Genomic DNA, 13,142 nt, shown 5'->3' on the forward strand with positions numbered 1-13,142 from the left:
AGATATAGTAAAATATTTGAGCGGTATATAATTAGTCCGCAGTGCTCTTACTTAAGGATCATTAAGATTGTTTTATACTACCAATATTATGTCAAACCTATGCATTTATAGTGATATGTGATATAAAGACAGGACAATATTGCAGATCAATAATAGTAGTAAACCCGTGAAATGGCTCATCATTGTAGTTCCCACTATTGGCTGAATCAAAGTATGATGTTTTTACTCATTTGTGTTACTGATTGTATACTTCTTTGACAATGAACTTATCTTAACAATCATGATCATTAAGCTGTACCATGGCTGTTCCAAATGTTGACTTGAGTCCGTATTTCAGTGGTTGTTGTTTGTTTACATTAGTTTTTCGTATATTTGTACATAAGTTAGACCGTAATTTTTTTCTCATTTGAATTGTTTTACATTTATTATTTTTTTTGTCCTTTTATAGATGACTACGCGGTATGGGCTTTTCTCATTGTTGAATGCTGTACGTAGACCTATAGTCTCTTGTGGAGAGTTGTCTCATGGGAAATAATGCCACATCTTCTTTCTATAAATTAACTTAAAGACATCCATGATTGATACCATTAATAAGTATTTTTTTTATTTATGTTCGCAGTACTCCCATTGACAAAACAATGTTGATGAGGTTGTTTAATGTCAAGAAAAGGAAGTTTTAATTCTATATCGATCATCTTTATCCCGCCTTCCAATTTGTTGTTCATGTTGTTGTTCGGTTAACGTTATCGCCTCCCCCCCAAAAAAAAAATCTGTTAGAAATTAAAGACTAAGAGTTTTAAATATTGTATTAGTTCTTTTGGTTTGTACATGTTTGATGCAATATAAGTTAAATTTGGAAGAATTAATGATTTTAATCCTATTATTTTACCTATTCATGATAAGTTTTTTTTTCATTCAGTTTGAAATTATTTGTTCATATTTTTTGGAACCAATCTACCAGTTTTCATTTTTTGAGTCTTGGCTGTTATAACCAAAGTAAAAGCCAAGACTTTTAATGTTATCTGTTTTCCAATTTGTCTCTACTATGTGTAAGTTTCCTCAACCAAAATAATTCTGTTTAATTGTAATTCTGAGAAGCTACCAAAGGTTTTAATTATATTCATTGCTAAACTAACATCTTTTGGTGATTTAAGAGTTGCATCATCGGCAAGTTAGCATATTTGTAGTGAGCAGTCTTTACCACTTAATTTCACCTCTAAACATTTTAGGTTATCATTTAGTCTTAATTTAATTTCCATAATGTCAACTGCCAAAAACCAAGACTATAGGTTGCACTTTGTAAATACAGCTGTTTCTGAAAACCCTCCTCTTTTGGGGAGAAATTGAATATTCATAGAAAATTAATTTTGTTTACATACTGTTTCCCAGTTATGCTCTCTGTGTTCCATATCGCAGAGACAGAACTTGGGAATGTTACCAGTAAAAAAACACGTGCATATTGTTTACATTGAAATCTGTGGTAACCTTTCATTCGAGGTAGGGGTAGTTAAGAAAATTAGTGTAAGTTTAGGGCATATAAACGTTGAAAATATGCCGCACAGTCCTATATTTTGACCTTTGAAAAAATTGTGGTGCAAATGAACTTTCAATTCTAGGATAAGATTTTTTTCAAACTTCATAGTAAAAGTAGTACAGTTTTAGCCGTAAAAGGAGTTCCTATGGGAAATTGCATTGTCAATATTTACAAAAATGCAACCTTAAGAAGAAATTTAACAACTTTGTCGAATTCTGTGAAACATATTAAAACTGCTGGACATCCAACCATTGTTGAGTATACATCCTTTTAATGTATGAGTACATTGGTTGAATCCGTCTGATAAAACATCGTCTAAAACCAAATTTTCGAAGATATCTGACATAAAGTGAGTATTGTTCCATTAAAAAATTAATCACATAAGGACTTCAGATATTCTTCAAAAATAATCAAAGGATCTTGAATAGACGTTTGACAATAATTGTTCAAGGCTTTCGTTCCCATTTCATATTGTCTACGTATTTTTTGTAGCTTTTTCACATAGCTAAATTGCCTTGAATAATCTGATACTAAAGCTTTTTTGTGGTAATTTTCTGCTTCCACCAAATCACCCATCAGATAGTATGCAATACCAAGAAGGGTGTAACATTCTGCTTTCATAACATGAGTACCAATATAGGTATTGGTTTCAATTAATGTTTTTAGATCACTTAATGACTGTGAACATTTTTGAGTCTGCTCTAACTTTAGTGAACACATAAAACGTATAAAAAATGTGTACACAATCGGAGGTTTCTGAATATATCTCTTGTATTCTACTTCTGGTTTCATTTCATCAGGAATTAAAAACGAGCCACGGTAAAAATCGTTCGGCTCCATTGAATTAGCTATGTGTATATCGCTCAAGTCAATAGTATGACATCCCCTTGGTAAATAGTCGACGGTAAACTTATCCTCACTGTAATACAGTTTCTCTTGTTTCGCTTCCTTTATCTTGTATAATACGTAGTCAGTGATTTTAAGTGAAACTGAATATCTACCTATGCAATAATAGAATGTAGCTAAAACGTTCCAGCCTGATACGGCATCGCTTCGTACTCCTAGGATAACAAATGGTAATATCTCTTTCAGTTTTTGATAATGTAGTTTATTACCACCACCAGTCACATCGTCAGAGGTAAAACGGGTACCAACGCCGCGACATATCGTACTGAATAAACTCTTGAATATAAACCGGTCGGTTTTTGTTTGAGTAGCTCAAAACTATTAACCAATACCTGCATGGGCGTAAGTATGTATGTCAGGATAGCCTGACCATCTAAAAGCATAATCCTTACTTCATTAAGACTGGAAATATTGGCGGAACATTTGGCACAGTCAACCATGTCAGTTTCACGTAATGCAGGCAAAATGTTTTGGGATACACTTACATATAGAGGCACAAGGAAGAAGACAGACATAAAACTTGACGAAGCAAGACATGCAGGGTATTTTTTATACAACCGAACTATTGTTGTTTTCAAATTCATCCACTCAGGTAAAGTGATTCTATGTTCAAGCATATTCCTTTCTGTTATGAAATAAAACGGCAAGATATCATATTTAACATAGTATTCCAGTCGTTTAAGGCATTCTAGAAAGCAATTCATAAAGTTATGCGGTGCCCATTCTGTGACCCCAATTTCTTCTGAAATCCAGAAAACAACGGTCTTTAAAAAATAAGAACATAGAAGCTCTTTGAATTGGCAATTGTTTTCAATTAAGTCTTTCAATGTTATTTTTAAAAGAGCATAAACCATAAGTTGGGTATGGGTAAAAGAAAACACAAGAAGTACTTCAGCGACCGTGAATGCGGCTCGCCATTCTATATCTTCATTTGGCGACAGCTTGTAGCCTATTGGGACAAACCAGACCCCACTATCAATAATTATCTTTTTTATTACTTCTGTTGGCCAATGTCGTTTTCTTCCTACCCATTCCTGTGCTTGTTTAATGAATGATTTGCACTTTATCCCCACCGTAAAGTCTTGTGTTTCATTACTTGTAGACATACACGGCCCATGTAGATTGGTAATGTTACATGCACTAAAATCTTTGTTAACATAAAGTAACTGCTCCATCATTTTACTACTAGAAAGAAAGGATTTATGTTCGATTTTCTTTAACCACGCATCTGAATATGTGAAACTACTACACAGCTCTAACTGTGCAAAGCCTGGTCTGGTATCAGAAGACCTCATTACAAATGTGTTAGAACCATCTTTATTGTTAGGTTGTTCAACAATGTGCATATCTTTAATGAAGACAATTGTATCAGTGTCACTGCCTTTCATGCTTAGACCTTCCCCCTTACTTCCACAGATAAACGGTACGTGCGTTTTTGTTTTGCTCAAATAATTGTGTGTTATATAATACGTTCGTCTTGTTCTTACTGTATCTTCGGATCCAAGCTTGTTACTCAGAAAATTATATAATCGCAATGAAAGATTTTCCATTTTACGGATAATGTGTCTAAAAAAGAAATAAATCTAAGGTTAAATAAATATCCCATAAAATAATCATAGAAACACACATACTTTGACCGACCTATAATGGTTTTTTCATATTGTGACTTGGATAGAGAGTTGTATCATACATTCTTATATCTACATAACACTTGTGATAAATGTGCAGAAAAGGTTGCCTTTTAATACGTCTGATGTGCACTATCATTTAAAAAACAATGTCTCCACCTGCGACTTCTGAAATGTATTATAAAACTGGAGCAACAATCATTTTAGTGTTGTCAAAAATCAATTCTTTCAAATGAAATACCTGGTTTGTATAATGATGAAAATTTACCATTTGATATTATGACTTTATTATTTGCTTTTTAAGCATAAGAGTATCATGGACATAGCTAAACAGTAAAGAATTGTCATAAAAATGCATGTCTAAATAAACTGTATTAAAAAAAATCCATATAAGAAAAGATCATGTTGGCTAAATGATTTAATATAATAAATTTTACATTATATATCAAATCGAAAAAATATTTGGTCCCCAATTGTTGTGTTTTTTTTACTAGAAACCAACACATTCTTAAAATTTCTGGATGTTATATTGTACGCACGGTTTTATGTTTAAGGACCACGACAAATCAAATGTAAGATCATATCGTATGATTATCTGTACACGATTTGAAGCACGTGCAAATATCATCACACATGTTTGCAATTATAGATTACCGACAATGCAACAACAGAATTTTTTTAGAACGGGACCTATATGTTTAAAAAATATTGACTAGCTTGAATGTAATGGATGACGATATAACTTATTTCAAAGAAACTTGAACAGTAATGAACAGAGCTGGATAAGAGCTGGATTTAGTTTAAGATAGTTAACTTCAAACCGTGAAATATTACGTACCAAAACATGACGTGAAGGGAATAAAAATACGCCTGAAGTTTCGACAAACCTATTTGGGACTTAAAAAGAAAGCAGGGATATCATGATACATGTAGTATGTTCCACAAAATGACGATTTCAATATCTAACTTCTTTTAAATTCAACAAGCAGAAAAAAACAGTATTTTTCTTGTTCTCAAATATCATGGAACAACGCTATAACTGGTATCCCTATAACTTGAATATATGTCACATACACGCATATTGTCAAGAAAAATAATAGTTCAGTAAGACCTTCTACTAATGAAAAGGCAGGACAAAATGTTTCATCCTAGCCCCCTCCCCCTTCCCATAAAAATCAAATGGTAGTTTCCTTATGAAAGTTCTGCATAATTGCTGTTTCTACAGTCTATGACAGTTAAGAGCCGTGGTGTAGTGGTTAGTGCATCGGACTACGAACACAAAGGTTCAAAAGATCGATTCCTGCTACGGGATGAAAATTTCAGGGACTGAATTTTCGGCTCTCCCTTGACACCATTGTGAGTATGGTCTTAAGGAAACGATGAAAGTCTGTCGGAAGCTTAAGAGGACGATAAAAGGCTGACCCGTGCTAGGAGAGAGCCATATCTCTTGCACGTAAAAGACGTCCGTGTAGATTTCGGAAAAGAGCAGACTAATGCCGCTACAAGGCAGCACTCGCACCAGCAAAGTAGAAAGGGATTAATATGAGTTGCATTAGCTTGTTTCCCAATCCATTATAAATAAAATGTTAAACTTTAAATTAAACTATTGAAATTATACTTCATAGGCAGCGTATTGTATGAAATGATTGACGTAAGCTTAAGCTCACTATAACAATAAATCAGGCTTGCCATCTTGAAGTTGTTTGTTATTTCTTTATGTGTGTAACTACTGATATGTTTGTCACAGTCATGATTTATAAATATTTTACAAGAAAAAGGAAATGTGCAAAATATTTTCAAGGTCAAATATGCACCTACATTTATGTCAGCTTGTAGTATTTTCATATAAATGAAGCACTACGAGATTTTGAAATAGTACTGTATTAAAGTTTTGAAATTTTGAAATTTTAACCAAATTATTAAAATATCAAAATTCTAAATATCGTTTTATAAATTTGATATTTTAGAAACTTGATCAAACTTTTAAAATACTAAACCTAATGTGCAATTTTGATTATTTCACTTTTTGAAAATTTAATTTTTTAAATGTTTGCTTAAAATATCAAAAATATAAAGGGGCGACAAGAGGGGTACCTGTAATCACTGATGTAAACACGGCTCTGATAGGAACTATTCTTAGTTATGAATAAATAGCATGCAATATATCAAATCATTCTTAATAACAAAATAAATAATGAAAAGAAGAAGTCGGGTTTTTTTTTATGAAACATATAAGACATCACATGGGATAACAGTATCCTGAAATTTTAAGGTTGTGCATCTATCAAAAAAAATATAATTAAACCTATATAATATAATGTACTTTAATACCACGTGTTAAAAAAAAGATAATAATGTATCATTCAATATTGTATAATACACACTTTTTTGTCTTCTTTTTTACTTTATATTTTATGTGTTTATCTTTGACAACTATGTGTAGTGCACTCTGATGTCGTGTATAATCATGTTACCCGAGTAGTTTAGATATATCAGTCTAAAATACAACAGGTTACACTTTTATTATGATTCAAAACATAAACAATGTATGTGAAGTTAGCAGCCGGTTCGTTATTCGTTATTCGATATTCAATATCCAACCGGCTGCTAGCAGCCAGTTTGATATTTAAAATTTAGTGAAAAATCATAAGAAAATTAAATACTTGATATCATAAAACGCATGATTTTCATAGTCAAAAGGACTGATTAGATACGTAGGAATCATAAAATGACCTTTTCAAGCTGTCGTAATTTCTCGTTGTTCTCAAATATAAACCCTTTTCCGTGCGACTTATTTGTCTGTATGTAACATAGAGTTTTGTCATTAAAACGACTTCAAAGATGTACTTTTGTGTATAATATTTCTTCCGACAAAAAGAAAAACCAATAACTCTAGAAATATTTATAACTATAAATAGAAATATATATGGAAAGCCAAAAAACATTTTCAGTCAAAAAATGTCAAAATTTTAGGACAAAGGGCACAGGGGGAGGTAGATACAAACGTGACTTAAAGGACTTTGGGTACACTTCCGGTCTTCTATGTTTACGGAGCGCCCAAAGTGCCAGTTGGATATTCAAAATATATAGCGAAAACCTACCCGAGACCGTTAAAATGAGGTTGAGACCCCCCTGGTTTTTCAATGTCCATAAAACTCAACTAAATCATTGACCCTGTATATATAAAGATTGTATCAGATGGATTTTCCAGAAAAACGTCATCTTCAATATCTACGGAGGGCTAAGATGGTCACTTTTCAGTCAAAAAATGTCAAAATTTTAGGACAAAGGGCACAGGGGGATGGTGAGAGCCCCCTGATCTCTCAATCTTTCTAATATTTCACAGACATTTAGTCAATAGGTAGATACAAACGTGACTTAAAGGACTTTGGGTACACTTCCGGTCTTCTATGTTTACGGAGCGCCCAAAGTGCCAGTTGGATATTCAAAATATATAGCGAAAACCTACCCGAGACCGTTAAAATGAGGTTGAGACCCCCCTGGTTTTTCAATGTCCATAAAACTCAACTAAATCATTGACCCTGTATATATAAAGATTGTATCAGATGGATTTTCCAGAAAAACGTCATCTTCAATATCTACGGAGGGCTAAGATGGTCACTTTTCAGTCAAAAAATGTCAAAATTTTAGGACAAAGGGCACAGGGGGATGGTGAGAGCCCCCTGATCTCTCAATCTTTCTAATATTTCACAGACATTTAGTCAATAGGTAGATACAAACGTGACTTAAAGGACTTTGGGTACACTTCCGGTCTTCTATGTTTACGGAGCGCCCAAAGTGCCAGTTGGATATTCAAAATATATAGCGAAAACCTACCCGAGACCGTTAAAATGAGGTTGAGACCCCCCTGGTTTTTCAATGTCCATAAAACTCAACTAAATCATTGACCCTGTATATATAAAGATTGTATCAGATGGATTTTCCAGAAAAACGTCATCTTCAATATCTACGGAGGGCTAAGATGGTCACTTTTCAGTCAAAAAATGTCAAAATTTTAGGACAAAGGGCACAGGGGGATGGTGAGAGCCCCCTGATCTCTCAATCTTTCTAATATTTCACAGACATTTAGTCAATAGGTAGATACAAACGTGACTTAAAGGACTTTGGGTACACTTCCGGTCTTCTATGTTTACGGAGCGCCCAAAGTGCCAGTTGGATATTCAAAATATATAGCGAAAACCTACCCGAGACCGTTAAAATGAGGTTGAGACCCCCCTGGTTTTTCAATGTCCATAAAACTCAACTAAATCATTGACCCTGTATATATAAAGATTGTATCAGATGGATTTTCCAGAAAAACGTCATCTTCAATATCTACGGAGGGCTAAGATGGTCACTTTTCAGTCAAAAAATGTCAAAATTTTAGGACAAAGGGCACAGGGGGATGGTGAGAGCCCCCTGATCTCTCAATCTTTCTAATATTTCACAGACATTTAGTCAATAGGTAGATACAAACGTGACTTAAAGGACTTTGGGTACACTTCCGGTCTTCTATGTTTACGGAGCGCCCAAAGTGCCAGTTGGATATTCAAAATATATAGCGAAAACCTACCCGAGACCGTTAAAATGAGGTTGAGACCCCCCTGGTTTTTCAATGTCCATAAAACTCAACTAAATCATTGACCCTGTATATATAAAGATTGTATCAGATGGATTTTCCAGAAAAACGTCATCTTCAATATCTACGGAGGGCTAAGATGGTCACTTTTCAGTCAAAAAATGTCAAAATTTTAGGACAAAGGGCACAGGGGGATGGTGAGAGCCCCCTGATCTCTCAATCTTTCTAATATTTCACAGACATTTAGTCAATAGGTAGATACAAACGTGACTTAAAGGACTTTGGGTACACTTCCGGTCTTCTATGTTTACGGAGCGCCCAAAGTGCCAGTTGGATATTCAAAATATATAGCGAAAACCTACCCGAGACCGTTAAAATGAGGTTGAGACCCCCCTGGTTTTTCAATGTCCATAAAACTCAACTAAATCATTGACCCTGTATATATAAAGATTGTATCAGATGGATTTTCCAGAAAAACGTCATCTTCAATATCTACGGAGGGCTAAGATGGTCACTTTTCAGTCAAAAAATGTCAAAATTTTAGGACAAAGGGCACAGGGGGATGGTGAGAGCCCCCTGATCTCTCAATCTTTCTAATATTTCACAGACATTTAGTCAATAGGTAGATACAAACGTGACTTAAAGGACTTTGGGTACACTTCCGGTCTTCTATGTTTACGGAGCGCCCAAAGTGCCAGTTGGATATTCAAAATATATAGCGAAAACCTACCCGAGACCGTTAAAATGAGGTTGAGACCCCCCTGGTTTTTCAATGTCCATAAAACTCAACTAAATCATTGACCCTGTATATATAAAGATTGTATCAGATGGATTTTCCAGAAAAACGTCATCTTCAATATCTACGGAGGGCTAAGATGGTCACTTTTCAGTCAAAAAATGTCAAAATTTTAGGACAAAGGGCACAGGGGGATGGTGAGAGCCCCCTGATCTCTCAATCTTTCTAATATTTCACAGACATTTAGTCAATAGGTAGATACAAACGTGACTTAAAGGACTTTGGGTACACTTCCGGTCTTCTATGTTTACGGAGCGCCCAAAGTGCCAGTTGGATATTCAAAATATATAGCGAAAACCTACCCGAGACCGTTAAAATGAGGTTGAGACCCCCCTGGTTTTTCAATGTCCATAAAACTCAACTAAATCATTGACCCTGTATATATAAAGATTGTATCAGATGGATTTTCCAGAAAAACGTCATCTTCAATATCTACGGAGGGCTAAGATGGTCACTTTTCAGTCAAAAAATGTCAAAATTTTAGGACAAAGGGCACAGGGGGATGGTGAGAGCCCCCTGATCTCTCAATCTTTCTAATATTTCACAGACATTTAGTCAATAGGTAGATACAAACGTGACTTAAAGGACTTTGGGTACACTTCCGGTCTTCTATGTTTACGGAGCGCCCAAAGTGCCAGTTGGATATTCAAAATATATAGCGAAAACCTACCCGAGACCGTTAAAATGAGGTTGAGACCCCCCTGGTTTTTCAATGTCCATAAAACTCAACTAAATCATTGACCCTGTATATATAAAGATTGTATCAGATGGATTTTCCAGAAAAACGTCATCTTCAATATCTACGGAGGGCTAAGATGGTCACTTTTCAGTCAAAAAATGTCAAAATTTTAGGACAAAGGGCACAGGGGGATGGTGAGAGCCCCCTGATCTCTCAATCTTTCTAATATTTCACAGACATTTAGTCAATAGGTAGATACAAACGTGACTTAAAGGACTTTGGGTACACTTCCGGTCTTCTATGTTTACGGAGCGCCCAAAGTGCCAGTTGGATATTCAAAATATATAGCGAAAACCTACCCGAGACCGTTAAAATGAGGTTGAGACCCCCCTGGTTTTTCAATGTCCATAAAACTCAACTAAATCATTGACCCTGTATATATAAAGATTGTATCAGATGGATTTTCCAGAAAAACGTCATCTTCAATATCTACGGAGGGCTAAGATGGTCACTTTTCAGTCAAAAAATGTCAAAATTTTAGGACAAAGGGCACAGGGGGATGGTGAGAGCCCCCTGATCTCTCAATCTTTCTAATATTTCACAGACATTTAGTCAATAGGTAGATACAAACGTGACTTAAAGGACTTTGGGTACACTTCCGGTCTTCTATGTTTACGGAGCGCCCAAAGTGCCAGTTGGATATTCAAAATATATAGCGAAAACCTACCCGAGACCGTTAAAATGAGGTTGAGACCCCCCTGGTTTTTCAATGTCCATAAAACTCAACTAAATCATTGACCCTGTATATATAAAGATTGTATCAGATGGATTTTCCAGAAAAACGTCATCTTCAATATCTACGGAGGGCTAAGATGGTCACTTTTCAGTCAAAAAATGTCAAAATTTTAGGACAAAGGGCACAGGGGGATGGTGAGAGCCCCCTGATCTCTCAATCTTTCTAATATTTCACAGACATTTAGTCAATAGGTAGATACAAACGTGACTTAAAGGACTTTGGGTACACTTCCGGTCTTCTATGTTTACGGAGCGCCCAAAGTGCCAGTTGGATATTCAAAATATATAGCGAAAACCTACCCGAGACCGTTAAAATGAGGTTGAGACCCCCCTGGTTTTTCAATGTCCATAAAACTCAACTAAATCATTGACCCTGTATATATAAAGATTGTATCAGATGGATTTTCCAGAAAAACGTCATCTTCAATATCTACGGAGGGCTAAGATGGTCACTTTTCAGTCAAAAAATGTCAAAATTTTAGGACAAAGGGCACAGGGGGATGGTGAGAGCCCCCTGATCTCTCAATCTTTCTAATATTTCACAGACATTTAGTCAATAGGTAGATACAAACGTGACTTAAAGGACTTTGGGTACACTTCCGGTCTTCTATGTTTACGGAGCGCCCAAAGTGCCAGTTGGATATTCAAAATATATAGCGAAAACCTACCCGAGACCGTTAAAATGAGGTTGAGACCCCCCTGGTTTTTCAATGTCCATAAAACTCAACTAAATCATTGACCCTGTATATATAAAGATTGTATCAGATGGATTTTCCAGAAAAACGTCATCTTCAATATCTACGGAGGGCTAAGATGGTCACTTTTCAGTCAAAAAATGTCAAAATTTTAGGACAAAGGGCACAGGGGGATGGTGAGAGCCCCCTGATCTCTCAATCTTTCTAATATTTCACAGACATTTAGTCAATAGGTAGATACAAACGTGACTTAAAGGACTTTGGGTACACTTCCGGTCTTCTATGTTTACGGAGCGCCCAAAGTGCCAGTTGGATATTCAAAATATATAGCGAAAACCTACCCGAGACCGTTAAAATGAGGTTGAGACCCCCCTGGTTTTTCAATGTCCATAAAACTCAACTAAATCATTGACCCTGTATATATAAAGATTGTATCAGATGGATTTTCCAGAAAAACGTCATCTTCAATATCTACGGAGGGCTAAGATGGTCACTTTTCAGTCAAAAAATGTCAAAATTTTAGGACAAAGGGCACAGGGGGATGGTGAGAGCCCCCTGATCTCTCAATCTTTCTAATATTTCACAGACATTTAGTCAATAGGTAGATACAAACGTGACTTAAAGGACTTTGGGTACACTTCCGGTCTTCTATGTTTACGGAGCGCCCAAAGTGCCAGTTGGATATTCAAAATATATAGCGAAAACCTACCCGAGACCGTTAAAATGAGGTTGAGACCCCCCTGGTTTTTCAATGTCCATAAAACTCAACTAAATCATTGACCCTGTATATATAAAGATTGTATCAGATGGATTTTCCAGAAAAACGTCATCTTCAATATCTACGGAGGGCTAAGATGGTCACTTTTCAGTCAAAAAATGTCAAAATTTTAGGACAAAGGGCACAGGGGGATGGTGAGAGCCCCCTGATCTCTCAATCTTTCTAATATTTCACAGACATTTAGTCAATAGGTAGATACAAACGTGACTTAAAGGACTTTGGGTACACTTCCGGTCTTCTATGTTTACGGAGCGCCCAAAGTGCCAGTTGGATATTCAAAATATATAGCGAAAACCTACCCGAGACCGTTAAAATGAGGTTGAGACCCCCCTGGTTTTTCAATGTCCATAAAACTCAACTAAATCATTGACCCTGTATATATAAAGATTGTATCAGATGGATTTTCCAGAAAAACGTCATCTTCAATATCTACGGAGGGCTAAGATGGTCACTTTTCAGTCAAAAAATGTCAAAATTTTAGGACAAAGGGCACAGGGGGATGGTGAGAGCCCCCTGATCTCTCAATCTTTCTAATATTTCACAGACATTTAGTCAATAGGTAGATACAAACGTGACTTAAAGGACTTTGGGTACACTTCCGGTCTTCTATGTTTACGGAGCGCCCAAAGTGCCAGTTGGATATTCAAAATATATAGCGAAAACCTACCCGAGACCGTTAAAATGAGGTTGAGACCCCCCTGGTTTTTCAATGTCCATAAAACTCAACTAAATCATTGACCCTGTATATATAA

General features: G+C 35.7%; 1 protein-coding gene across 2 annotated transcripts in view; it reads right to left on the bottom strand.

Annotated features, from left to right (window-relative positions):
* Nucleotides 1–958: 958 nt before the first annotated feature.
* The window catches only part of LOC134701613 (uncharacterized), a 51,378-nt gene continuing 39,194 nt past the window's right edge, over nt 959–13,142 (bottom strand). For both annotated transcript variants that reach the window (XM_063562749.1, XM_063562750.1), the window contains exon 2: nt 959–4,006. In XM_063562749.1, the coding sequence (XP_063418819.1) occupies nt 2,659–4,006 (1,348 nt within the window). In that variant the 3' untranslated portion in view covers nt 959–2,658. The remainder of the gene's footprint in view (nt 4,007–13,142) is intronic.

Source organism: Mytilus trossulus, unplaced genomic scaffold, assembly GCF_036588685.1.
Source record: "Mytilus trossulus isolate FHL-02 unplaced genomic scaffold, PNRI_Mtr1.1.1.hap1 h1tg000247l__unscaffolded, whole genome shotgun sequence".
NCBI lineage: Eukaryota > Metazoa > Mollusca > Bivalvia > Mytilida > Mytilidae > Mytilus > Mytilus trossulus.